This window comes from Phasianus colchicus, chromosome 1 (assembly GCF_987193195.1).
Source record: "Phasianus colchicus chromosome 1, bPhaCol1.hap1.1, whole genome shotgun sequence".
Taxonomy (NCBI): domain Eukaryota; kingdom Metazoa; phylum Chordata; class Aves; order Galliformes; family Phasianidae; genus Phasianus; species Phasianus colchicus.
Window position 1 is genome coordinate 179,996,563 of NC_143436.1, and position 26,559 is coordinate 180,023,121.

At 40.3% G+C, this 26,559-nt stretch overlaps 1 protein-coding gene across 1 annotated transcript in view; it reads left to right on the top strand.

The window, feature by feature from the left end:
* CRYL1 (crystallin lambda 1) overlaps positions 1-25,912 on the top strand; it is a 53,274-nt gene extending 27,362 nt beyond the window's left edge. Inside the window, exons 5-8 of the mRNA XM_031615874.2 lie at positions 1,585-1,779; positions 10,600-10,705; positions 21,513-21,619; positions 23,600-25,912. Coding sequence (XP_031471734.2) covers positions 1,585-1,779; positions 10,600-10,705; positions 21,513-21,619; positions 23,600-23,713 — 522 coding nt within the window. The 3' untranslated portion in view covers positions 23,714-25,912. The remainder of the gene's footprint in view (positions 1-1,584; positions 1,780-10,599; positions 10,706-21,512; positions 21,620-23,599) is intronic.
* The last annotated feature ends 647 nt before the right edge of the window (positions 25,913-26,559 follow it).

Below are 26,559 nucleotides of genomic sequence, written 5' to 3' on the forward strand. Positions count from 1 at the left end.
TTACCATATCCCTTCTTAGCTTTCATTTTGTTAGGCTGTGTAAGGTAAACTCTTCTGCTCCCTTAAGAATGGCTTTGCATTCCACATTTCCCTTCTAATTTTTAGAATTTTTTTCCTCTGTCCCCCATAAATTTTATCTGTCTTACCACTTCTGTTTTTTACCAGCATCTACTAATCTACTCTTACAAAAATTGTCCTTCTCAGTTTCCTCAGCATGCTTGTTAACACACCCATGCACTCGCAGTGCCAAGTCCATGAAATAGAATATTTCAATAAGATCTCTGTCAAAAGTAATCTTGGAAGAGATTTGTATTAGCCTCAGTCTGGCTTAAGAGTTAACCTGTCTCCCTTCTGAAGAGACACTGCAGTGTACCTAAGAGTTAGAAAAACCTTCAGAGAGCTTCTTGGTGGTTGTAGTGTTTCAGGCCTTGCTGAATTGCCTGGCACCTCTATATCTGTAATGGCATCTGTCACACCACAGAGATTTGTGGTGGCACTGCCAAAGAGAATGAAGTGTGTTACACTGGTTAGGGCAGACATGACCATGCAGCAGGTCATGCATTGGTCAGACTCTAAAAGAAACTTGTAAATACCGAAAAGTGGGGAGAAAACCAACGACCCAGAGGAAGGGTTGCTTGCATGTTGCTGTGATTAAGTCTTGTATTTACATTTGCATAAGTGGAGCTGAGAGCAGTTGTCCATAAAGGAGCATGGTGAAATAATCAGTCCTTAAGTGCCATCCTTTAAATGTAAATGTTACTTCTGGTAGTCACTTAATCATTAGTTACATCTGTCTGTTACTTGGAAATGAGTACAAGAGCTGTATTTAAGGCTTTAAGATGGTTGTGTAAGGACTGCTGCTTCTCAAAGGAGGAAACATTGTGTACTGCAGCAGTACTGACCTGAAGAACTTAGAGGTGTTCCTAGGATATTATTCAGAATATTTGTTTATAGCTTCAGTACCATATTACACATAAGTCTTGACTGTTGAGAAATAGAATTTGGGAAGAGTCAGGGAGGGATAATATTTGTCTTTTTGCTTTTTCTTATAGCAGGTGCAGTGTTTGAAGGTAACCTGTTCTAGGGCTTTTTGGAAAGTTTATTGTATGTGATATCTATTAATGTGGTTGGCATATATTTATGGGGTTGGGCTGGCAACAGCTAAAGTGTTGAATTGCACAGATGGTTTATAGGAATAGTTTTGTTATAAATTTCCTGAATATCTAAAAGGAAATGCCTTGTTTCTTTAGGGAAGATAGGTGGTGGTTATTTTACAACAAAAAACAGTCTGAATATTGGGAAAAGATCCATTAATTCAAGTCAGTATGAAGTCTTCTAGTGCTGATTGGGTTCTCTTGTTCTTACTGTAGCTCCATAAACTTTGCTAGATTTAATGATAGAAGATCAATTTAATTTTATTATTTTTTAAACTGAATTGGTGAATTTGTTTAGGCTCTAAAGATCAGACTTACCTTGTTTACTGGAAAATGTCTGTATTATTAGATAGCTATAAAGATGCTTTATATTAACTAGTTTTCTTAGTCTGTTGATTGTCGACATTCTTCTTTTGTGTTTCTTCTTTAGGTAAATCCACCTTACTTTGTGCCACTGGTTGAAATTGTTCCACATCCAGAAACAGATCCTTCTGTTACAGAGAGAACGTATGCTCTGATGAAGAAGATTGGACAATCACCTGTCAAATTAAACAGAGAAATTGAGGGGTTTGTTCTGAATCGACTCCAGTATGCAGTGATAAGTGAAGCCTGGAGACTTGTGGGTGTATGTATATATTTTTTCCAATTTCTACACACACTTACTTTTATCGAGACAGGTGGGATTGTACATTTAAATTTGCTATCAGTTTGTCTTTTTTTAACCTGTACCTTATGTACACAAAAATTAAAGTTAGCACATAAATTAAGAACAGTAAGAAGTGATGTTGGTAAGAAATAACAGAGCTTGTGAAAAACAAAGTGATATGGTCTTAACAATTGTTCTTTATTCTACTTTCTTTTTTGAATATGATTTTCAAGACAATCAAAAGAACAATGTTAAAAGCTCTGAAGTCAAAATGCTGATTTTCATTTTTTCTAGGTTGTCTCATTACTTGCTGTTATTTTCTAAATATTACTGGCTTATTTTGTAGTGATTATTTTAAAATTATTTTAAATGGTCTTTTCTTTGGCCTTTAAAGAATTGCACTCAGGTTCAATGGTTATTCGATACTTGTAGGTAAAGACAGATTTCTCCTCCTTCCATTCTGACTTCTAGCTGAGTATCATCTATTTGTGTCACTTCATCTTTTCCCACGTTGCATATTCTGTGCTACAAAGTCTGATCTTTCATCAGAATTAGCTGAATTATGACACTGGTGGTATTCTGTTGGGAAGAGATTGAACTGGCATGAGTATGGCTGGCTTTTCTGTTGAATTGTTTCTGTTTATTTATTTTCAAGCTGTTCAAAGGAACTGTACTCACAGATGTAGATAAAGATCTTAAAACTGAGGTAATATTAACATACGGCGTTTATGGTTGAAAGTGTGACTGTATTTGCTCTTAAATTATGGAAAGATAAGCATGCTTTATGGGCTGTTATCAGGAAAAAAGGGTGTACTGACTTGAGGTGAATATTTAGTATGAACCTGTGCCTTCAGTATAAACACTTATGGATGATTTTGTGTGGGTGGTATTATGTTAATAGTAACAGAATAGTACTTCAAGCACTGACAGGTAATGATAGTCATCTAAGTTTCCAAGTTGTTCTGTTTTTGTTTAATTTTATTGCATTTGAAGCAAATAACACATTTCAACTGTAACAAGTTTAGTTTCATTTTCATGATGAAAGTCTAGACAGAAAACAGAAGCAAAGGTGTGTAGTTTCAGCTGTGTGACTTTAGGCTAAACAGCCCCTTTGGTGGAGGGAAATCACCCTAGGTGATCTTCCTACTCTTCCACTGCCAACATAGTCGTTTTCATTTTAAGTCATGTACTTTTGGTGCTTTCTGCTTTCGGAGTGAGGAAAAACATATTTCTGGGTTTGGGCTACTAAGTCACTTTTTAGTCTTTATCATCGGAGGTTAAAATGTTGTGAAAACATCAGCTTTCTACAACCTTTGAGAGGCTCCTAAAATTAAAATTTTACTCAGTGTTCTTATTTTCTTGCTGTGTAAGTCCACACTGATTCTCTCTAATAGCAGAAGTTTTTACTACTTGAACTGTGAGTGGAAGTTACGGTTAACAAACACTGCTTGTCCACAATGATCCTATTATCAACCCTTTTGTGGTTAGATAGGTAAATCTTGTGTATTAGATTTGACAATCTAAGATATTTTGAATGCAGAACAAAGGCATTCTTATGAGATTGCTTATGAAACCATTGGGATTTTAATACTAATAGTTGTAAATAGTTGCTTTTGACTGTTGTAAAAGAACAATGAAACAAAATCATAAAATGTAACTTCAAGCATACTTGTTCCATTACTAGTTGTAAATTGAACAAGTATTTGTGTGCCTACATTTACTTTTCATAAACTGATCGGTGCTCATATTTCTGTTTGAAGTTTTCTTAGAATTTTAATATGGTAATTGGGGAAAAATGCACATTGTTGATGGAGAGCTGTTATATTTGCACTGTTCTGTATCAATTCACTGATATATAACAAGGACACAAATAGTCTGGATATAAATGCCATGTATGAACTGGGAGAGAAACACAGCAGTGGTTTTAAGTGTTTTGAAGCCACTTGAAATGATCTTAAATCAGCTCATTTATGTCAATAACTGTCTGTCCGTGAGGACTTACAGATATGAACTTGCAAGTTCTCATCTTGGATCCTCACTCAAATATTTATAGCCATAGCAGGGAGAGCAATCTTACACACACATGCTTGCACAGATATACTTTCATGACAGTCCACTTCTTTCCTTTTTGTTTTTTAGTCAGCTGATCCTGCTTCATCCCAGGAACTAGCTGAAACTTCTGGTAGAGTATTTATATGCTATTAAAAGGGTATTGGTGATAGACATGCAGGTACAGCTGTGCTAATAGCATTTGTCTGGAAATCTTTATCAAGAATGTACTGAACAGCTTGCAGGGTATGTTTTTGTTCCTAACTGTAGGTTGGTACTGACAGCTAGCCTCTTTCTTTCAGCAGCGTTGTGATGAGATGTGTGAGGAAGGCATGGGGCAGGAGTCACACGACAGGAGAAAGACTCTGATACAAAGCTACAATTGTGTTGCCTAGTGAGGCACATTTGAACACAGAGCTGCACAGAAAGCGAGCACTACAACCCCAAAGCCTTTACTGCTTACTCTGAATTCATGCATTAAGTGTATCTGCTTGCTGGATTGTGCATTGGATTCATCAAATTCTGCCACACAGGCTTAAGAATAGAAAAAGCTGTTAGCGCAGCCAGAAATCTGTGGGAGCCCTATCAGCAGGTTGGGATTGGGCTCAGTCTCTGCACGGTGATCAAACTGCACAAGGGCATGGATGCTGGAGCAGAGAGCACAGCATAATTTAGGGGAAGGTTTCTCACTACAAGAAAGACATTGAAGCCCTGGAGTGTGTTCAGAGAAGGGCAATGAAGCAGTGAAGGGTCTGGATTGTCCTCCAGGACAAGGCTTATGGGGAGCAGCTGAGGGAACTGCGATTGTTCAGTCTGGAGAAGAGAAAGCTCAGGAGAGACCTTATTGCTCCCTACAACTGCCTGAAAGGAGAGTGTGGTGAGGCGGGAGTTGGCCTCTTTTCCCATGTAATTAGCGATGGGACTAAAGGGGATGGCATCAATTTGCACCAGGATGTTAGGAAATACTTCTCAGAGAGAGTGGTCAGGCACTGGAATGGGCTGCCCAGGGAGGTGGTAGAGTTGCCTTAGAAGTGTTCAAGAAGCATTAGATGTTGTACTGAGAGACGGGGTTTAGTGGGAAATACTGGTGATAGGTGGACAGTTGGACTTGGATGATCTTAGAGATCTTTTCCAACCTTAGTGATCCTGTGAAATTAGCAATGAGAAACTTGGATATTAGGATGCAGTTTGTCTTTACTGAAGGTGTTGAAATCCCCAAGAGCATGCATAGGTTGGGATTTTGAACCTGGGCCCAAATCGAGTGCTGTGAATGCAGGATTTGGCCAAGGGTGGGAATGGAAAGTACTGAGTTAAAATGGTGAAAAATTAGGAGACCTGGAAATTTGGATACCAATTGTAGGAAAATAAAAGAATGAAGATAGATTTGGAGGCAAAAAAGAGTATAGTTGAATGCTGAGAACTGTGGCCAGGTAGGTGGTTTGAGAAGTGGTTTTAAGGATACAGAAGTTTAACTTTCTAAGAACTTGGTAACAAACGCCGTAGATTCATTTATAGGCCTAAAAGTAGGAATTCAAGCAAATGCTCTCCTTTGAAGCAAGAGTGCTGCAATGAGATGTTTCATTTTGGATCTCAGTTGGTCTTCTGTCTGAAAAGATGTCTTACTGAACACTGTTTTGACTCCCAAGTTAGAAATACTTGAATAGTGCCAGTGTATGTGGCAGAAATTTTGGCGTCGGTTGTTTGTCTTGTGGTCCACATTTATTCCCTGAAAATACTGATACTGGGAAGACTCTAGTTGTCTGTTTCCATGTCTGTCTATTTAAGGTCTTGTGTCTGAGAACTTTCTGGAGGATGCAGGACTATCTAGTATGTATGAAACTGAAGTTCTTGAAGATTATTTACCTGTATTTTTAATTGTTTAGTTGCGCAGCTTGTTTTAGTGAGACTAAGAGACACAGTATGATTACTATGAAGAACCTTATTGCTCTAATCTTCCTAGTTTTCTCAATTCTAAATTTTGATATTACAAGGTTGGAGCTAGGAAAATAGCCTGTAACCAATAGCAGGGAAGAGCATCTCAGATCTCTTCCTCTTTTTTATTCCCTGTTATCATTTATTTACTTTCTCACACTTCTTTCGGCAGTGACCACTGGTGTATCTGATCATGTTTGTAGTTTGTGAGAGCAAATTTCTATTTGCTTGGAAAGCATCCAGTGCACTACTGATGCTATTATTTTTGTACCTTTAAGAGTAGCTTGGGATTATGTTTCAGAAGTTTTAGTTAAATAGTTGGACTTTGTTCTGAAGATAGCTTTGGTTGACTTGGTTCAGAAAGTAAGAACTACGCAGTTTCAGCAACACATTAGACTGCAAGTCTCAAACCTGAATATAAGTATCTGGGAATGCCCTTTTACTGTGAATTGCTGAATTGAAGCTTTGCTTTGTAAAATATTTTTCTGAGCATCAAATGAAATTTTTAAGGGGATGATGAAATACAGCAGGAAAAACAGTGAGGAGAACATGGCAATTCTTCATCCCTGATCTCATTTAGGAGTTCCAGCTGCTTTTAAAAACCTGCAAAAATCAGTTTGCAAGATGAATCATATAATACATTATTATAGGATTAGGATTATTTGTTTTTCTCTATATAAGCTTTTGGTACTACTTTAATACACCTTTCTACAAAAATGGTGTTGGTTTTTGTTGCTTTTTTTTAGGTGATAGTAGTGGAGACTGTAGACCGTAAGAACAGGCAGCACTGCTATTTAAGATTTTTCTCGTTAATTTATTGGGAAATAGGCAGTCATAGCTTGGCTGTGTGTCTATTCTGTTCATTTTCACAGAATCACACACAAAATCACAGAATGGCCTGGTTTGGAAGGGACCTCAAGGTTCATGAATCACTACCCTACCCCTCCCACCTGGCCACAGACAGGGCCACCAACCTCTGCATTTAGTACTAGACCAGGATGCCCACAGCCCCATCCAGCCTGGTCTTGAACACCTCCAGGGACGGAGCATCCAATCCATTTTCACAGCAAGAATGTGCATTGGCTTCAGTGTCTAATTTAAGGACCTCTTCCTTCTCAGGTGACTCGCTTGAAAGTCCTTAAATACTGGCAAGAATTTAATTTTCTAAATTTCACAGTTCCAAATTAGTTACTATTCATTGCATTATTTGTTCAGAAGACCTTTACAAAAAAATCATATATAAGGTGGGGGTTTAAAGACATATTTGTGGTGTTCCATAAAAAGGAGCTGTCATAAAAGGAAGTTTCAAAGGCCAGAGAGAAAAATAGTGTTGATCCTAAAGAGGTTCTTACAGGGTGAAGTGTGTGAGAGTGTCGTGGAAGAATATAGGGCCAACAAAATGAGGAGATGTGAATGGTGCAGGATGACAGATTCCTCAGACATGATGAAATAGAAGGAGAGACCTGGTAGAGAGATCTAGGAGAAAAGTCATATGCTTTGAATGACAGGACTGGACAAAGATCTGATCAGGGTGTGGATCAAAGGGACTTATTTGATTGAAGTGATAGGGAAGAAAAGGGCGTAACAAATGCTTTTGAGAGACAGCAAATATATTAGTAGCAAGCAGAGAAAAAAAACCAGGATCTTGGGAAATTCAGAAGATAAAATGACAAATCTGGAGATGGAATTTGTTGTCAGCACAGTCCAGGATAACTCAACAGGCATGTTGCAGTTACTTGGAGAACGTGGTGAATTGGTAGCAGTAGAAAAAATATTTTTTTTGTCCGTGTCATGTTTCATATTATTAGATGCCAAGTCCGTGACAGAAGTTGAGATGCAGGTGTGACTCACAGATGTTAAAGTCTGTTGATTAAAACCAGGCAGGTTAGTCCGGGCCTAAAGGTGAAGTGGAGACTGCAGAACCAGCACAGGCTTCTGGAAAGGAGAACTGGGCCCCTGCCTCATGAGGAGCACCAGCAAAATAGAGTCATAAGCAGCCTGAAGTATCCTGATATAGTCTGGATCCTGATGTTTGACTGGCCATTGGACTTGCTGAGGATTTTGTTAGATTTTGTTTTAAATTAAGTTCTTTACTTCTGTAGCTGTGAAAGTCAACTTCTGGTGAAGAAGGTTTTAGTTTTAACATACATCCTCTTCCCTTTGAGCAGTGCTTAAGGGAAAGGCTTATAGGAATGATTATGCAGAGGATGAAAAATCCTCTTAGGAGAATTGTTTCACACCTAGATTTACTGAAACAGGGTTGGAAGACTTTCTTGCTTACTTCTTAGCATAAACGCCAGTCTTTGTGGAAGACACCTTGCTGACCTTGCACCCACCCTGCTGATTCATTCCACCAACTTGTGATCTCCTGAACATAAGTGGGAGTAGTTATCCCCTAGGGGAAGACAGCCAAACTTGTTTCTCATTTATGTGTTTTTCATTTCTGAACCAAAAAAAGCAAAAGACTTTTCTTTAAGAGAGGCTATATGGCAAAGAAAAGGTGAGCTCACTTGTAAGAATAATAGGAGACTATTATCAGAAGAAGGGAATAATTTTTTTCGTTTGAAAAATAATTTACATTGATTCTAAAGTATTTCAAGAGTTTCATTTCGAGTCTGTTAACTTCGAAGAAAAAAAAAAAGCTATAAGCATAATACTAACTGCTGCTGTGGTTCACTGCTTGTATGGAACTCATGGTTAATCTTTTGTCCACGAATCCATGTCAAACAAAGAGAAAAATCATCAAGCACAGCTTTACCAGCATAACTCACTGTTTGGATGAAGCACTCTAAGCAGAAGACTGCTTTTGTTTACTTTGCTATTCTTGTTAAGAGAAGTTGTGTTGCCATTTCAGGAGAAAGGTACTGTGCATTTTCTGAAAGTTTTGTTTATGAAATGAACACTGGTTCTGTAATTTGAGTGCTGAGGCTTGCACATAGTCATGTCTTTGCACAGACCTTATTTTCCTCTAAGCAGGTTACGTTACTATGCCTGTGCCTTACTTTTGAGTTGAAGAAAATAATACTTCCTTATCCCTGCCATTGTGTGCCTAATTAAATTGTTGCCAGAGCCATATGTTGCAAATATATGGGTTGATTGTAGTAATTATGTTATCTTTTTGTATTCAAGATAGATTTCAAAAGTCACCTGTGACAGTGATTCAAGCAGGATTAGTTTTGTTAGGAGCAATGCCTACTAACAGATTGAGACTTGGGATTGAATTTTATAAAAGGCTCTATTTCAACTTGAGATGGTAAAACTTGATTTCTTTGGCCAGCTGCAAAAGTTAAGTTGTTCTTGGCTTATCACTTTCTTTTAAAGTAACAATAAATGATGTGGCTGACAAGCAAAGGAAGATGCTGTGGATGGGATTCAACTCATTTAAATGAGATTTCTACAATGTAGATGTTGATGAGTTTCAAGCTCCTTAGTCATTTTTCAGCAGGAGAGGACAATTAGACACTTCTGGAACTCAACTTATCTGACCTATTCTAGATATATGCTTTAGGATGATTATTTCATTTCTCTCCCTAGTGATCACAAAGAGCCTAGATGTCTATCTCAGATGTCAAAGTCTGCAGCAGGTCAGGAACTCTAGCTGCTCACTGTGTGATGCAAGGAGAGTGGTCCTGTGTGAGGGAAAGTTAACAGAGAGTGTCATATCTTGACCAAGCAGATTAGTGTACTTGTGTTGTGCAGCTCCAAAAGGACCAAGAAATCCTGAGTAGGGAGAACACCTCTAGAAAGATTAGGAAGGCAAAGCAGAAACAGTTCAACATCTGTCTCACCTTAACAACCAGAAGGAAATGCTTTTGTGTCCTTGGGAATAAAGAGGGTGAGTTCTTACATCAGATAAAGCTTAGTTTCAAGAAATTATAATTTGTTCAGTCCTTTCCAGTAAGTGGAAAATCAACTTCATATAATAAATATTCTTAAGTAAAGCTGCAAAGTAGTGAAACAGTGGCATGTTTTTATAAGTCCTCATGCTGCTTGCCCTAACCTGATGGTGGCGTTAGCTTTCCTGTACATGACGCAGTGTGGGTGGAACAGCAGCATTCAGTTTTTAACTGGAGAAATTCTACATACTCTTTATCCTGCCAGCTCTGAGAATTGATTCTGGCAATGAACCCAAGAACCTGGGCAGGTTGAGGCCAGGCAGGCTGAATGTTCAGTGAGTTTTTTGGGAGGGAGTGGCAGCTGCTTTACTTGCGTGTTTGGTCCCAGCCTTTTTTTCAGGAGGCCTCAGGGTAGTACTGATGCTGCACCCCCATTCTACTAATTTTGGGTCTGTACGAAAGTCCTGACTTAAGAAAACACGAAGGGAGCTGCAAGATTTAGCCAGAACTTATGTATTTGAAAGTGCAGATAGAGAACTTGGATTCTGGTATAAACTCTTTATGGTCATGTGCTATGTTGCTCTCTGGTTCTCAATATCTAAGCAAAAGGTGTATTGGCTGACATAAACAGATCGATTTAATTTTAATACATGAGTTTTTGTAAGCAGTATCAGACAAACTGGTGTGTACAGACAGTTGATATTATAAATAAAAAAAGCAGTGTATATACAACACTTTTTTAAAGTGAATTTGAGTTATGAAGTACAGTGATCTTAATAATAATGTGTTTTAAAAAGTGAATTAATGTTTATCGTGAACTATGAGACAACTTGTATAACAGGTGCACTTCTCTGGCAAAAACTTCTAGCCTCAGTTTTTATTCCTTCTTTAAAAATTAGTTTTAAATTATATACAAGAAGCAGCCAGTTTTGCATTAAGACTCAGCATTCACAAATTTTCCTGTTCTACTCCTGCTACTTAGGAAGGAGTAATATCTCCTACTGATCTAGACGTTGTGATGTCTGATGGACTGGGAATGCGATATGCGTTCATTGGACCTCTGGAAACCATGCATCTTAATGCAGAAGGTAGGTAGTTTAAAATGAGATGAGCAGGGGGAAAGGCTTATATTGTGTAAGACCCTGGAGATGTTGTACAACTGGGTTAGGTCTGCTGCAACTATGACTTTTCTCTGTAGACTCTAATGATGAAAAAAGGAACACTTGTATAAAATTTAAGATCAGATGGAAGGAAATGAGACAATTCTATTGTAAGCAAATGGATGAAAACTGACATCTATTTGAAACACCATCCATGTTCTTTATTTTTCTAAGATTTCTCCCAGTGCTTTGCCAACATTGCTGTACGCATAGTTCAGAAGTGTCTGAGTGTCAGGAAAAGAAAGTGTTTAAAAAGTTCATCTGATAGTCCAGTGTAAACAGCAACTTTCTGACTACTGTGTGATAGAAAGGAGCACATCACAGGTGGTCCTGCAGGAGGGAAGGTTGACAGAAAACTTACTTTCTTGGCCACGTGTATGAGCATATGTGCTTGTGTTCTCCCAAAGGCTGTGGAACAAGAGACCCTCGATAGGGGGAGTACCTCCAGGTAGGTTAGGAAGACAGTGTGAGTGAAACTTGCTTTCTGTAGATGGCTTCCTGTTTTTGCAGAATTTTTAGGCTAAGATCCAGCATGAATACAGCTGGAGCTGGCTTGCTTTAAGCTGGCTAGTATGAAGTGAAACAACTTCTGTCCACAAAACACTGTGTATACAAAGTTGATTTAGTTAAAGCAATCAGGTGGTAGTTCAACATTTATCTTGCATAATAAAAATGGATTTTGTATGTTTCTGGAAATTGTACGTATGAATCCAAGCTAAATAAAAAGTGAACTACATAAAATGTAATCAAAATCACAGGTTTGTGATACAAGCATTTAAACAAATTAATAAAGCATGAATGATCTTTACTTCCTAACTAAATACATTTTTTGTTTTTTACCTGTGCTGTATCTTTTTCTGTTTCTCTGTGGTCCCTGACATGGTAGGACCCTGTCCAGCTGCTGGATCTTTTAGGCACTGCTGCAATATATAACGATACAATAATAAAGATAAGAAAGCAGAATCATAAAATACTAGTGTGCGATTAGGGGTGTTATTTTATGTCTCCTTGCTGATTGATTGCTTGACAAAATTTACGTCTCTTAACGCTAACTTGCCAATTGTGAGATTAATGTGATATTATGGGTTCTCCAGCAGAGACTCGGTTGTGTTTGGTGCTTTGCTGGGGAAACGTCCCTCTCTAAGTAGAGGCATCTTCCTAAAAGCTTCTGAGGAGGGAAGCTTTTCAATCCTCTCTGTAGTGATTTCAGACTTACTCTCAGTAAAGCATACTGAACAGAATGTAAGCTCATTGCATGAGCCTTTTCACAGCAGTCTACCTGGAGTCTTGCAGTCCAAAGTTGTCCAGTCCTTGCACCCAGCTCTACTAACCTGCTATAGCATCCTCTGGAGGAATCATCCATGTGCAGGTGGTTCTGAAAGAGTAACTTGTTAAACTGCCTCAACTAAAACAAAGAAATATAATTAAAAAAAAAAAAAAAGTAAATACCAGAAAAAATTAAATAAATTTTAGATTGGGAATCCTTTATCTACCATATTTTATATTTTATTTGGTGGATAAAATAATTGATTGCATGGTTGCAACCTAGGAATTGTGATCAATGGCTTTATGTCCAAGTAGAGGCTGGTGATGAGCGGTGTCCCCCAGAGAGTCCATCTTGAGAATGGTGTTCTTCCATTTCTTTACGAGTGACATAGGCAGTGGGATTGACAGTACTCCCCAGCAAGTTTGCTGGTGACACCAAGCTGAGTGGGGTGGGTGATACTGGCCCATGAGGAATGGGTCCTCATGAACCTAATGAAATTCAACCAAGTCAAGTACAAGGAGTTGCTCTTAAGTCATGGTGATTCCAGATACGTGTACAGGCTGGGAGAATATTTCCTTCAGAGCAGCCCTGTAGAGGAGGACTTGGGGATCCTGGTGGACCAAAAGCTGGACATGAACCAGCAGAATGTTCTTTCAGCCTGAAAGGCCAACAGCATTCTGGGCTCCATGAAAAGGGGGGTGACAGTAGGGAGAGAGCCCCTCTGCACTGCCCTTGTGAGCCTCAGCTGGTGCACTGTGACCAGACTGGGGAACCCAAGCACTAGCAAAACATGGAGCTGTTGGATTGAGTCTGGAGGAGGAACCATGAAGATGCTCAGAGGGCTGAAGTACCTCTCCTATGAAGATGGGGTAAGGGAGCTTCTCCAGGCTTGTTCTGCCTGGAGAAGGAAAAGCTTTGGGTAGACCTCTTTGCATCTTTCCAGTACTTAAAAGTAGATTTTAGTCAGGAGGGAGGCAGACATTTTACACAGTCTGATAGTGATAGGACAAGGGAAAGTGGCTTTAAACTAAAAGAGAGGAGATTTGGATTAGATGCATGGGAAATCTTTTACTTGATGTTGGTGAGGCACTGACACAGGCTGCCCAGAGAAGATATTGGTACCCCATCCCTGGAGATGATCAAAGCCAGGTTGTATGAGACTCTGGGCAGCCTCAGCTCAGCTTTGCCCACAGCAGGGGATTGGAACTTGATGATCTTAGGCTAGGTCTCTTCCAACCCAAGCCATTCTATGATTCTTTCAATTAAAAATGACTCTCAGATAACTAGTACAGTTACTAACAAGGTGTTTTTTCTGCATACTCAGTAACTTTGATCCTGAAAAGTATTGCTTCACTCCCAATCTGGCAGCCAAATAGTCTCTGAATCTAGAGCTGCTCCTGTTTATGTGCTGGCAGTCTGACTCAAGCTGTTGCTCTCATCAGAGACATTAAAAATTGTCAGTGTTGCTGATGTCAGGACACACAATGGCTTACGGTCATAGTTCTGTACCACTGCCAACTTCTTTGCCCAGTATTGCTTCCCATAGTACAGAATAGTGGATCTCGCTTGCCCAAGACAACTCTTTCTGATTCATTATGGAAGTTAGTGTCTATTTTTGAGCAGCAGAGAGAAATGGAGATAGATACACCTTCTCTATTGCTATTAGCCTCCACAGCATCTTTACCTTTCTAGCCTTCCCACAGCCTTAACCTCACTGCTAATCATTGTGGGAAAGGTGGTAGGGATTCAAGAAGCATGAGAGGAAAATTTGTGAGAGATCCTGGAAGGCCAGGAAGACTTCCTTAAGTGTTGTGTGATAGTTTTGTTTGTTTCTGGATAAAAAATAATATTTCAAGGATTGATTTATTGATTTTGAAGTCATGTTCATGTGAACATGAGGATCTTCCCATGATCCTTTTGTGTGCTAATGCTGGGCTTTCTCTATGATAGTTTTTGTGTCCTTTCCTGCATATTCATAAGTAGTCTTATCACAAGCTGTCATTTAGGCCACCTTAGATTACAAATTAGTCCCTGCATGAGTAATAGAAATTTTGAATATATAGATGTGAGCCAGCAGTCTTCAACATGGAATACAGTGACCTTATCAAATCATTAAAAGGAGTACAAGCAGCAACTGGAGAACTGAATGGCAATAGGTATGAGGGCAGACCTTTCACATTCAAATTACTTAACATTCTAATATTGATTGTTGGTTTCTATAAATTAAATGAGTGTTGATTTCATAGAAGCATAGAATGGCCTGGGTTGAAAAGGACCACAATGATCATCGAGTTTCAACTCCCTGCTATGTGCAGGGTCACCAACCACCAGACCAGGCTGCCCAGAGCCACATCCAGCCTGGCTTTGAATGCCTCCAGGGATGGGGGATCCACAACCTTCTTTGGGCAACCTGTTCCAGCGTGTCACCACCCTCTGTGTGAAAAACTTCCTCCTAATATCTAACCTAAACCTCCCCTGTCTCAGTTTAAAACCATTCCCCCTTGTCTTCGTAAACAGCCATTCCCCCTCCTGTTTAGGTGCTCCCTTCAAGTACTGGAAGGCCACAATGAGGTCTCCCCAGAGCCTTCTCTTCTCCAAGCTAAACAAGCCCAGTTCCCTCAATCTTTCCTCACAGGAGAGGTGCTCCAGCCCTCTGATCATCTTAGTGCCCTCCTCTGGACCCGCTCCAAGAGCTCCACGTCCTTCCTGTACTGGAGGCCCCAGGCCTGGATGCAGTGCTGCAGATGGGGCCTCACAAGAGCCGAGTAGAGGGGGACAATCACCTCCCTCTCCCTGCTGGCCACCCCTTTTTTAATGCAGCCCAGTAAGCTGTCTTTTGATTTTGTCATCTTATGGTTTCACATGGCAGTATCACAACAAACTTCCTTTACAAGCAACAGCCATAGAATTGAGTGGTGTCACTTGACCTGTTTACTTATTATGGGATTAAGTCAGCAGACACAACATCCTTCTGCATATGTGCCGATATGATTAAAATATGCTTTCATCCACATTTGTCACACAGTCTTCGCAAACTTCACTGTCATTGGCAGAAATTGTTTCCCCATGCAAAACTGTAAATATAGACAGAAGCTGTTTCCCACTGCCTACCTGTAAATATACTGAAGAGAGCCTGGCCTCAATGAGATTTTATCTCCTATTTCTTGAACTGTCACTTTCTTTTAAGCCGCTGGAAAAAATGATCTGTAAAAGCAGAAGCTAGGCCGTAATCTATGGTGTTTCATATATCTGCAACAAAAGTTCTTCATGTGTACTTCATGATTGGCTGTTTTAGATCAGTTAATTTATTAGTGTGTTATTTAGTGAGCTATAATTGTAATTTAATATTGGTCTAAACCTGCTAATACTAGCGCAAGAGCTGGATAGAGGGAAGTTGAAGGATCTGTGTTGCTTTTTGTTATCTTGCATTTATCAAAACACCATTCTAGGTTCATATTCTGCCTAGCCCTCACTGTGAAATTTGTGTAGTTGTCTACAGAAAGAACAGAATGGAAATGGGCATGGATACACGGTCCTTAAAAGTACAGGTCTTTTGTGCAAAAAGTACAAAGCATCGAAACAAAAGAGGGAGAATCATAAGCCATAATTCAAAGCAAGGAGACTTTTTTTATCCCCTTGACAAAACATAGCCAAGCGTTTATCTTAATTACTGTAGACATATGTGCTGGCTAGTTCAAAAGTATAGATTATTTTCATTGCCATATCCTTTGGAACAAACCAAGCTTTAATCCCTTTCAGAAACTGTTGTGCTACAAGAAAGAAGGTGCAAAATTCTGCAAGTTAAGGTAGTCAAATCAAAGACAAGGAGGACTGCCTCTGTTTCTTCATTCAGACACATTCTTGATTTATGTGGAATTACATGCAGATGGTTTTCTTCAAACCTACAACGCCTAGAAACATAATACCTCTTTCAGCAAAACAGAGTTTGGAACTCCTTTACTTGGACATGCCTTAACCATGGCAAATTCCTCCATGGTATTCCTGAAGTACACCTCTTCTGTTCTTATCTATAATCATCTTCAGCCTTAACAAGTGCAACCACTTCTGAAATTTTAACTGCTAAAATCACCCCACCCCAGTCTTCCAAGTTGTTGATACTGTTGCAACAGTGGCTTGAGGCTTGACTATCTTTCCTTCTCTTTTTGAGTCACTATGTATCTTCTGAATATGTTGTTCAGGTTCAGTGTAGTCAAGTTCATGCTTCTTTTTTCTCTCACAAATATTTCAGTGCCTTCCTCATTTTGCCCCATGTGTAATGTCCCTGCCAGACTGGTTTACCAAGTTAATTTGCTCGCATCCTTCAGCCTTCATGCCTGTTGCCTTTCTTACAAAGAAGACTTAGCATACAATAAGCTGTTACTTGAAGAAATTTACATACAATAATGCCTGAACAAACCTACCTTTCATATTGTCAGGTATACCCTTCTTTTTTTCCTATTAATCCCATTGCCTTGGTGTTTAGGACCCCACCTCTGAAGACAACTTCTAAGGGCAGCAAGGTATTTTTATGTGTGCTTCTAAACTAAATGCCATCGAGAGTTCCTTTTCCTTTCTCAGTGTCCTGTTCCTTTCTCAGCATCTTGATGATGCAACTAGAGGCATTTCACTAATACCCACGTTTGTGCCACACCAGTGGAAGTTTTTCAGTTGAGCACCTGAAAAACAGCAGTGTATCTTATTCTTCCCATATAGTTGGTATAAAAGAAGCTTGCTTTTCCTCTTGGGCAAGATAGATATGGACAACTGAGAATTAATGTCCTCCTCTAGCTTGTGATAACCTGTTCTTGTAAATACACTGTACCAGTCAAAAAATGTTGGGTGGAATAGGAATGTACTCCTTTTCATCTCTGTAATCCATACCTCCTGCTCCTTCCGAACACTTTGTTATTCATTCCTCTTGTTCCACTCTTCAACATAGTTCCCACATGTGGTGGGATGAATATTCAAGGAACTCCTGCCCTCCCTGGGGGTATTTCTGTTCTGTGGTTATGGTTCTCAGATGTCTGCTGCAAAATGTCTGCCTTCTCCCCCAGCCCCTTTTCTCCAACGTGGATGAGGTGAGTGTAAAAGGAAGAGAGAGGCTTAGACAGAGGAATGGCAAACCATGTGGGCAAGTGGAAAGTGTTGCTATCCCTGTGCTGTAAGTTGTTTACCCTTTTTTGCTGGAGATGCTATTTTTTTCCTGGCTGAAGATAGTGGGGCACAGCACTAGGTGCATGGAAGGGTGGTGGCCTCATGTGCCATCTTCTTCCTGTTTTTCCAGATCCCAGGTACTGCCCTGATTTTGTCTCATACTGTTTATTGAGTCTAATTCATCAAGCTTAAGGTGCTACCTGAGGAGTATCAACAAGGATTAAAGTTAAAGGGATTCTGTAGTACTTGTTCTCCATCTTTTTGTCCCTGTGCTCCAGTCAAGTGCTTTTCTTTGTTTACAGCCCTGACCTTTGAATGAAGAAACTCCCAAGTCTAAAGGCCTGGAGTCAAATATTTGTCTTCTTGAGTTTGCAGTTGCAAAGCAAAGTGACTTTTCCAACAGTATTTTCCATTGTTCAAGTGCCGCCTTAAAGCTAGTAGCATAGGGTTGATCTTTACTTGCATCAGGTCAAACATTGCATTTCTCCACTGAGATTTTACACTGGGAGTGCAGGGTAGCTACTTGGAAAAGTATTTGTTTGTTTGATTTTGTCTCTGAGTGAAATCATGAATGTATTCTAACTTTCAACGTTTCCTTCACCTAAGACTGAAAAGTGCTTGCACAGAACATTCACCCCCTGCTTGGCATGCAGTGTACATGCTTGTTTGTTGCCACTTCAACCACAATGTTGAGATGAACATTGCTGCTCTTCTCTACATCCATAACATTTTGGTTTTGTACCTCTTCTTATTTTGATGACTTTGCATAAGGCTTCTTTTTCATTCATACATTGTATGCAATGAGTGAATTGTATTAACCAATCTGCATTTGGCATGTCTGTGTTGCCTTGGTGAGATGCACCCACCCAGAAGCTGTTGTGATTCATTCAAGCTGTAGATGAGTTGCCAGGAGCTCGATTTGTAAGACTAGCTGGCTGAGTGAACTTTTGAATACCATCTCTAGCTCAGGAGTTCACATCCACCAGGTAAATGAATCAGCCAAGTCCAAAGATTCGTCTACCCAAGCTACTAAGGTTATCTCTTTAAACTGAGGCTCCTGAAATACATTCGTAGCACAGAGACTTCTCACCTACCTTCTCCTGACTACACTAGAATCAGAACATCTCAGATCTATAGTGTTATTGCCAGGCTTACCAAGTGATTGTGAGGTTTGTTTCTACTGGCTTGAGGAAAGTTACTGATCCCAAACTTTTCAGTACTGGTTTAGGTGTCATAGACTTGTGTCAGCTGTTTAAGCACCAGAAGAACTGTAATTGACACTGCTTCATTTACCATTCCTTCGATTACTAATTGCTTGTGTGGATCTGCTTGAATTGCCGTATTTGGCTGAATCCATTTCTGCTTTTCTGGTAATTAGCAAGTGAGTTTGCAAAGTGACCACATAGTTCTGCACTCCAGCCTCAGTAATTTCTACTTGTGTACCTGGGAACTTTCTGTGGCGTTGCATGATGTGTGTTGCACGATGTGGGGGGAAATGTTTTCCTCAAACTCTTCAGAATTAGAAGAAAAAGCTCACATGAACAAGATAGAACGTAGATACTACCTTCCTGTGGTTGGTGCATGAGTATCATCTAGAACATCCCTGTAGGTCATTCCAGATTGGCTGCAGGTCCCAGTCTGTGAACCCAGTTGTTAGGAGGTGACAGCGCAGCCCTTTACACTAGTGGCAGGACATGGCCAGTATTCCAAGAACTAGTGGTCCTTTGCAGAGTTTTTAGGAACGAGGATGATCTCTGCTTATTCTCTCAATGGAAGAGATAGAATTGGATCACAGCAGTTCTGCAATTAATGCTTCTCTTCCCAAATATTTCTGACACTTCCATCAGTGGTATTTTGGAGCCCACTAGACAACTTGAATGTTTCTGTCTGTGTAGCAATCAAGATAATTGAACCAAATACAAAGTTTTCAGATAACTAGTGCACTGATACACCTACGTGACTAGATATCGTCCTTTTTTTTTCTGCTAGAGAAAGCCAAACATGCCAAAGCGTGTTGTAGGAACAGATGTGCCCCATGGGTGGATGACACAAGGAAATAGAGTGACAAAATGCTGACAGGAATGCTCTTGGCACAAGACATGAGTTCAAGCTACTTAAGAAGGCTGCTTTTTTTCTCAGAGTTTCCTTCCTTCTGACACTGGAGAATGTTTCTAATCCATTTTTTAAAGAGGGTTCAGTACTCTCAAATCTTTCCAGGCTACTCTCAGGCAATGGATGTGTTCTCCCAGCCTGTCCTTTCAGCTGTTTATATGATGGCCATCATAATGTCAATGCCCATTTCCTAATGAAATTATCTGTCATTTGAAAGTTCTTCCACCAGAAACAACAGTGTTCTCCATAATCTTACTGACCTCAGAAGCCATTTGGAATGTGTGTACTTCAGCACTTTCAGGCTATGAGGTATGCTGAGCATTACAAGTGTTAGTTTATGATTCATGGTTACCAGTAGTTGGAGGTTTCTGTTCCTTCATCCACCTTCAAGCTCAATCATTTAGGGTTAGGCAGGTGTGACTTTTATGGTATTCATATCACACAATATTGCATTCCAGAGGACTGTCTGCAAGCTGTTTGGGAAAGGGACTACTTAGTGACTTGGCCTAGGATACATTCTGTCATGTGGTAGTCTCTTAACGTTCCTTGTGTTTTGTGGTTAGATAAGACCATGGTGAGTTCAAGCTCATGCTTCTCAGTTTATATAATCTCCTGAGCCCTTGTATGAGGGTTGATGACCATTACTACTTTGTCTTCAATAGCTTTCTCTTTGCTGTGATAATTAGATAACGATGAGAAAGAAGGGTAAAAATTCTTCTGTGTCTGAGGTTCTCAGAAAAGGGGTTCTGAAGGATATTCAGAGCTTCCCCTCTCAAGTTAGTGTATTCACTGGGATAATGGTTCCACACCACATCCTTACCTCTAAATAGGAGATTTGCTAACTACACTAAGCTGGGTGGTGCAGTTGATGCAAGAAGAAGGGAATGCCATCCAGAGGGACCTGGAAAAGCTTGAAAATTGCGTTCTCATGAACCTAATGAAATTCAACAAGGCCAAGTGCAAAGTGTTGCACTTTGGTCAGGATAATCCCAGATATGTGTACAGACTGGAAGAACAACTCCTTGAGAGCAGCCCTGTGGAGAAGGACTTGGAGGTCCTGGTGGATGAAAAGTGGGCATGAGCCAGCAGTGTGCTTGCAGCCCAGAAGGCCAACTGTATCCTGGGCTACATGAGAAGAGAGGGGTCCAGCAAGGAGAGGGAAGGGATTATCCCTCTTTGCCCTGCCCTTGTGAGGCCCCATCAACTGTACCACATCCAGGCTTGGGGTTCCCTGCACGAGAAAACTGCAGAGCTGTTGGATTGGATCCGGAGGAGGGCATTGAAGATGCTCAGAGGGCTGGAGCGCCTTTCTTGTGAAAACGGATTGAGGGAGCAGGACTTGTCCAGCCTGGAGAAGAGAAGGCTCTGGGCAGACTTCATTGCAGCTTTCCAGTACTTGAAGAGAGCTTATGAACAGTGGGGGGACCAGGTTTTTACACAGTCTGGTAGTGATAGGACAAGGGGGAATGGATTTAAACTAAAAGAGGGGGTGGTCAGGTTAGGTGTTCTGATATAAGGCTTTCCTTGTCAAATTACCTTGTCAGCTTTATGGCAAAATGTGTTTGCTCCACTTTGTCAGGTGGATCACAATTTCCCCTAGCACTGCCTTCACTAACCTTCAGAGATAGTCCTGTTATCATAAAAGCCAAATCCCTGTTGTCATCTGCAGTTGCACAACAAAGTACTGATCTGCAAGAATCTGTGTATTTTTCCTCAAACCTTCACTAGAGACCACCATATGGTGATTTCCTTGCCTTTGACTCTTTTCCCTTGAGCTTTGTTGCAAGGTCACTAAATAAAACCCATAAGAGGGATGCTTCAAATGATACAATGCATACCAAGCAGGAGAAGAGGAGAGGTGAGAGCACTCCTTGTGTGCAATAGTTGGGGAGGCTTTCTGGTCTAAGGTAACAAAGCACAAGTATAACCACTGTTAGGTACTGCACCCCTCACCAGCATTGCCTGCTGGTATGTAACCTTTATTGGTTTTGTACAGAAGATGTGTCCTAAGTGATTATTCCATGAACCTTAATGAAAATGCAGCAGATGGAACCCATTTTTCCTTGGTGGTAATGAGCTGTCTTAGGCATAAGAGCACACCTTTTCTGGATTCTAAGTTAAGAGAAAGCCTAAGTACAGCTAGTGTTACTGTACTTAAAGTAGGAATTTCTGATCAAATGTAATCCTTCATTCTTATTTTAGGTATTTCAAATTATTGTGAAAGATACCGTGAAGGTATGAAACTTGTTCTGAATACCTTTGGACCGGTTCCAGAATTTTCAGGTGAAATTGAGCAGAAGATCAGTCAGGTAAATATAGAGCCAATAAATGCAATGACAGTCACAACAAAGAATGTTAGCTTATACATATATATAATTTCAATTTACTGTTAGAGGTATCTGTACTCTGTTTCTTGTTTGATTGTGCACCTTGAGCAAAAAGATCAGTACAAAATGTGTGATTATCTGAGTCCCTTTTCAGAGCACTTTGAAATACATCAAAGGATGATCAGGTGAGTAACGTTATTACTAGCCAGAGGAGTCAACTTTCAACAGCTGTGGGTTACAGACATTAAAACTCTCACACTATTTCTTATCATGTCTGTGCTACATCCTTTGTCATTACATGCAAAACTCCAAGTTTCTCTTCTTATATAATAGCCTTTCTTCCTTTGTCTTCCTTCTACTCATCTTGCTGCATAAACCCTGTAGTTTTCTTCCTCCAGCTGTTCAGTTGTTCTTTGTGTAGTTAAAAACTAGATCTCTGGTCTGTAACACATATGAAGGCATGCTAAGTTTACCTTAAGCATGTGAGCAGTCCTGTAAGATTGCTTATATGCACAAAAATAAGATGTGTTTTAAGTGCTATGCTGTACTGGGACTCAGCTTGTCTTTCAAGTTTCAAACCCAACAATTTGTTTATACTCACCTTGTAAGATATTATGTGCATCCATAGAAAGTAGCTAAAGTATTGCCATTTCCTTATTCTACGTTTTCATAGTTGCCTTTTTAAATATTTTGCTAAAGAACATGGATATGTAATGGATTGATCTTGATTAACTGTCACAGTTTAATTCCCTATATGCAGTCACTCTGGAACATAGCATTTTTCTGCCTTTTTATGTTAATGCAGTTTCAACAGCTGCTGTTAAAAGGGAAAGAGTGTTTTTTTGTGCTCAAACAACATAGTCTGCTTATAACAACAATCAAAGCCAACTGAGAGTTGTCACAAGTAGAAGCTTTTGATTAGAATGAAACAGTTTGGATTTCTTTATGGTGTACAAGATTCCACTTCAGCATCTGTCTTTTTGTCTATCAGCATTTGTTTCTGTATCTATTATCTAAAGTCATCAGCACCAAAGGCGGGTTTGCAAGAATCTTCTCATAAGGGTAAAACATTAAGCATCTCTTATCTTCCTCTTTTATCCCTCCCACTGATTTTTTCTGGAGTGACTGCAGCTTGCCAGGCATTGGGAGCAGCACCAGGTTTTCTTCAGTTTCCCAGCACTTACCTTTTAAACCTAAGACCTTGGTTGCTGTTTTGGCCAAGATGACCTTATGGTCTCTACCTCCATTCTCAGAAACAGCTTTTTTTCTTGGGAAGAAAATCTGTTACCAATGTTCTACCATTTAGTGCCTTTTGTTCTTCTTTCAATGATGCATATAGCAGGTACATCTGGGCAGCTTTGTTTATGCACTTTTATCTTTGGATCCTGAAATAGTGCTCTAATTTTTTCTCTCCCTCATTTTCCAATTAAAAACTAAAATCATAATTCTGGGTTTGTTACAACTCTTCCGCTGCCATTTAAATTGCAACAGGCACTCCTAGAATAAATGCTTGCAACAAACATGGTATTCCTCATTACATTTATTAGGAGCCAGAAGAGAAGCCACAGCCTTAGACACACATACATGGATTTGGTTCAGAGCACGTATTTAGCCACATAAAAGGCCAAGTGGTCTCCTTCCTACTTAATAAAGGATTACTGCCAAAAAGATGAGGTAGTGGCTGTGTGGGCTAAATGGAGAAAGGAAGCTGATGCACCAGTGTTTCTGTAGGCACCTTCACTGCAACCTGCAGATCAAACTTCTCCAACGGGAGCACTTTTCTCATGTCTGTTGACTCATCTCCAGTCAGACATGAAGAATTAGCAGCCTATTGCTTGTGATGGATTAAATTGCACTTTGTGTTGAAGGTTACTGGATCTGATGATTCCCGAGAGCAAGAAAACAATCCTGCTTACTACTCACAAAGTAAGTTCTGATTATCTCTTAAATTTTCTATTTCAGGCGATGTCTGAAAAAGTTCCAGCTGTTCCAAAGCACCTCGGTGCCAGAAGAGAATGGAGAGATGACTGTCTCATTGGTCTTGCCAAACTGAAGAAACAAATGAAATCTAACTGAGGGACACCTTGTGTAACAGGATAGACCAAACTAAGAGTGGTTCTTCATAAAATGTGGAGGTTTTTGGTCATGCAGAAGAGACCGAATGTGCAAGCAGTGATGAGCACAAGTGTAAAGACAAATGAAATATTTGGTCCAAATTTGTCGTGACATAATTAACAAATAACTGGAAACAGTTGTTAGAAGTTCAGTTAAAACTGTATCAGATCATTATATATATATGCATTGGATGTGTAAGCATTAGGTAGCTTTAGCAATATTAATACTGTGCAATGCTGGAACACAATCATATTTTAAATAACACATTTTTCAGCTTGCTTTGAAATTCAGCACTTGAACAATATTTGCTTATGCAGGGATCTGGAATTGGCAAACATCAGCTGTTTGCCACTGGAGAAAATGAGCCCTCACTACCAATCAGAGTGGCAGTGAGGTTAATTTGTAAAGCACTGACTGCAGATAGGAGGTTGTGCTAAGCAGAGAGCAGGTTTTTTGGCCAGTGAGCTGAGACCTCAGAGGCACTAAGGGTCACTTCAGATTAGCTCTGTAACCATTCCACAATGCAGGGGAAAGAATTACCATCCCTGGCAGCATTCAAGGCCAGGTTGGATGGGGCCCTGGGCAGCCTGACCTGGGGGGTGGCAGCCCTGCCCATTGCAGGGGGTTGGAGCTCGATGATCTTTAAGGTCCCTTCCAGCCTAAGTCAGTGATTCTGTGATTACTCCTTCTTCCCCCTCTTTGGCACTTCTGTAGTAGTGCAATGACCTGAATGTGAGTAAATAGATCCATCCTCATCCCCTCCCCCTGGTTCAGTAAGACTGACCAGACACCTACTTGGTTCTCCAGACCACGCACTTTGATACCCCACGGCTTTGCCCTAGCTTGAGTCAGGTGGTTGGTGCTGTCATAGGCATTGCTGCATAGACGTGCTCTATTCTAAGGCTTGCCTGTGAGAAATAAAGTAATTGGATTTAAAGCTATTTTGGGAGATTATAGAGTATAATGGATTTGTCTAGGCTTTTCCGAGCAACTCTACAACCTTCTTAATGGTCTTGGGAAGAGAAATCACCTCTGTGTTCCTTGTACATTATCAGAAGCAATGATTGTTTACTTAGGACTCCTCTGTAGACCCCAAGTATCTGATACTTTTCTCTGCTGCAGAGAGAGAAAGATGCCGTGGCTTAGATGTAGCACTTTGGCTTTATTGGTGTCCCTCCCTCCAGGAGGAGGCACAGTGGCTGTGTAAGGATGGAGTGTATACCTGAAAGCAGCAGTATCTCCTGAAAGCAGCTGCAGTGGTATGCTTCATTCAGTCCACATCAAAGTTGTCTTACAAATGTACGTACCACGTAATATAGCTGGATTTTGAACTTAGCTGACACACTGGGGCATTATTGTTATGCAGACAAGAAGAATAACCTGAAACAGTGCATTGCACCCGCACTGCTTGAGTTTAGCATTTCTGAATTTGTGCCAGCAGGTCATGTAACTTCTGATACAGCACAGATTCTGAAACCTTAAGCACTCGTTTCAATGAAATGCTCGGGGGCATTTCAAGGCTTGTTCTTTACAGAAGGTGCAGACACAGAAACATGTTACTGCAGCTCCATTAGTTACGGTGCTGAACAGCAAGAATGTCTGCAGGAACACACCAGTACCACTTCTGTGTAAATCACAACGAACAAGACCTGAGATGAGTTGTGCTCCCTGATGCATTGGTGGGCCGAGAGCACATCTGTCTGTTAAGCATGGGATGGGGGTGTGACGTTGAGATTGTCCTACATTAATTTATGACTTGTGGAGGGAAAGGAGGATTTGTGAACTCAGTTTTATCCCAAAACAGAATTAAAATTGTCAGGTTTCTTCTATTGCTTTTCATTGCCACAGTGACTGGCACAATCCTCATTAACCATCTGAAGTTGGGGAGGTCAGCACCCACACTTGGTGCCCTATTAAGCAATAGTGAATTAATTATGGGAATGATTTCCTCATATTATGTACGTTTTTGTATTTTGGACTATAGAAGGTTCCAGTTACTTTCAAGATCAAACCTGTTTCATTAAGAGCATGTGGCATTGTCATAATTAACTAGCTCACATTACTTGTGTTGATTCTGAGATATTTTAAAATCTGATTGTGTCTTGAAAGATTTGCTTCCATTTTTATTATTACTTATGAATAAAAGATTTTAATGAGAAAGGTCCTAAATTCTGCGATCCTTTCTGATACTCCAGTGGTAGAATGAATCTACATGTTCTGAAACCAGTGCCCTGGGAAAATAAGTTGTGAGAGTAAATGGGTGAGAACCAGCGTGCGCCCTCCTACGGTTCTTTAGGGATGACCACTGGCTGCAGACTCCCTTGTTGCAAGGGAGTGGTTTTCTGTCTGGGACAAAGCTCTGGAAAGGCACAGGAATGTGCCAGACCAGTGGTGTGTGGTGTCCCAGCCCCTCGCTGGGTCAGGTGCATGCAGAGCTCGCCTTGGAGCACTGCTTCCCATGTGGGGTCACAGGTCAAGGGAGAGGCTTGGAGAAAAATGTATTTTAGCTGACATTTGCTTGGGATTTGAAGCACACAGAATTATTAGTTGATAAATGCAATAACAACTGGAAAACATAAGGAAGAGTTGATTTGAGTTGAGGTTGAATCAGCTTTCCTCTTCCAAGAGTTTGTACCCTGTGCACAGTTAATCCCTCCCAGTCAGCAGGAGGACAGGCTGAGCTCCCTTCCAGCCTGAGCTGTCCCAGATTCCAAGTCTCCTTTGATTTTGGCCTGTGTTGTATCAGAAATGTTGCTGTGGCTTAAGTCAGCTAATTCCAAAGAGTGCATATAGGTTAGTTTGAATTA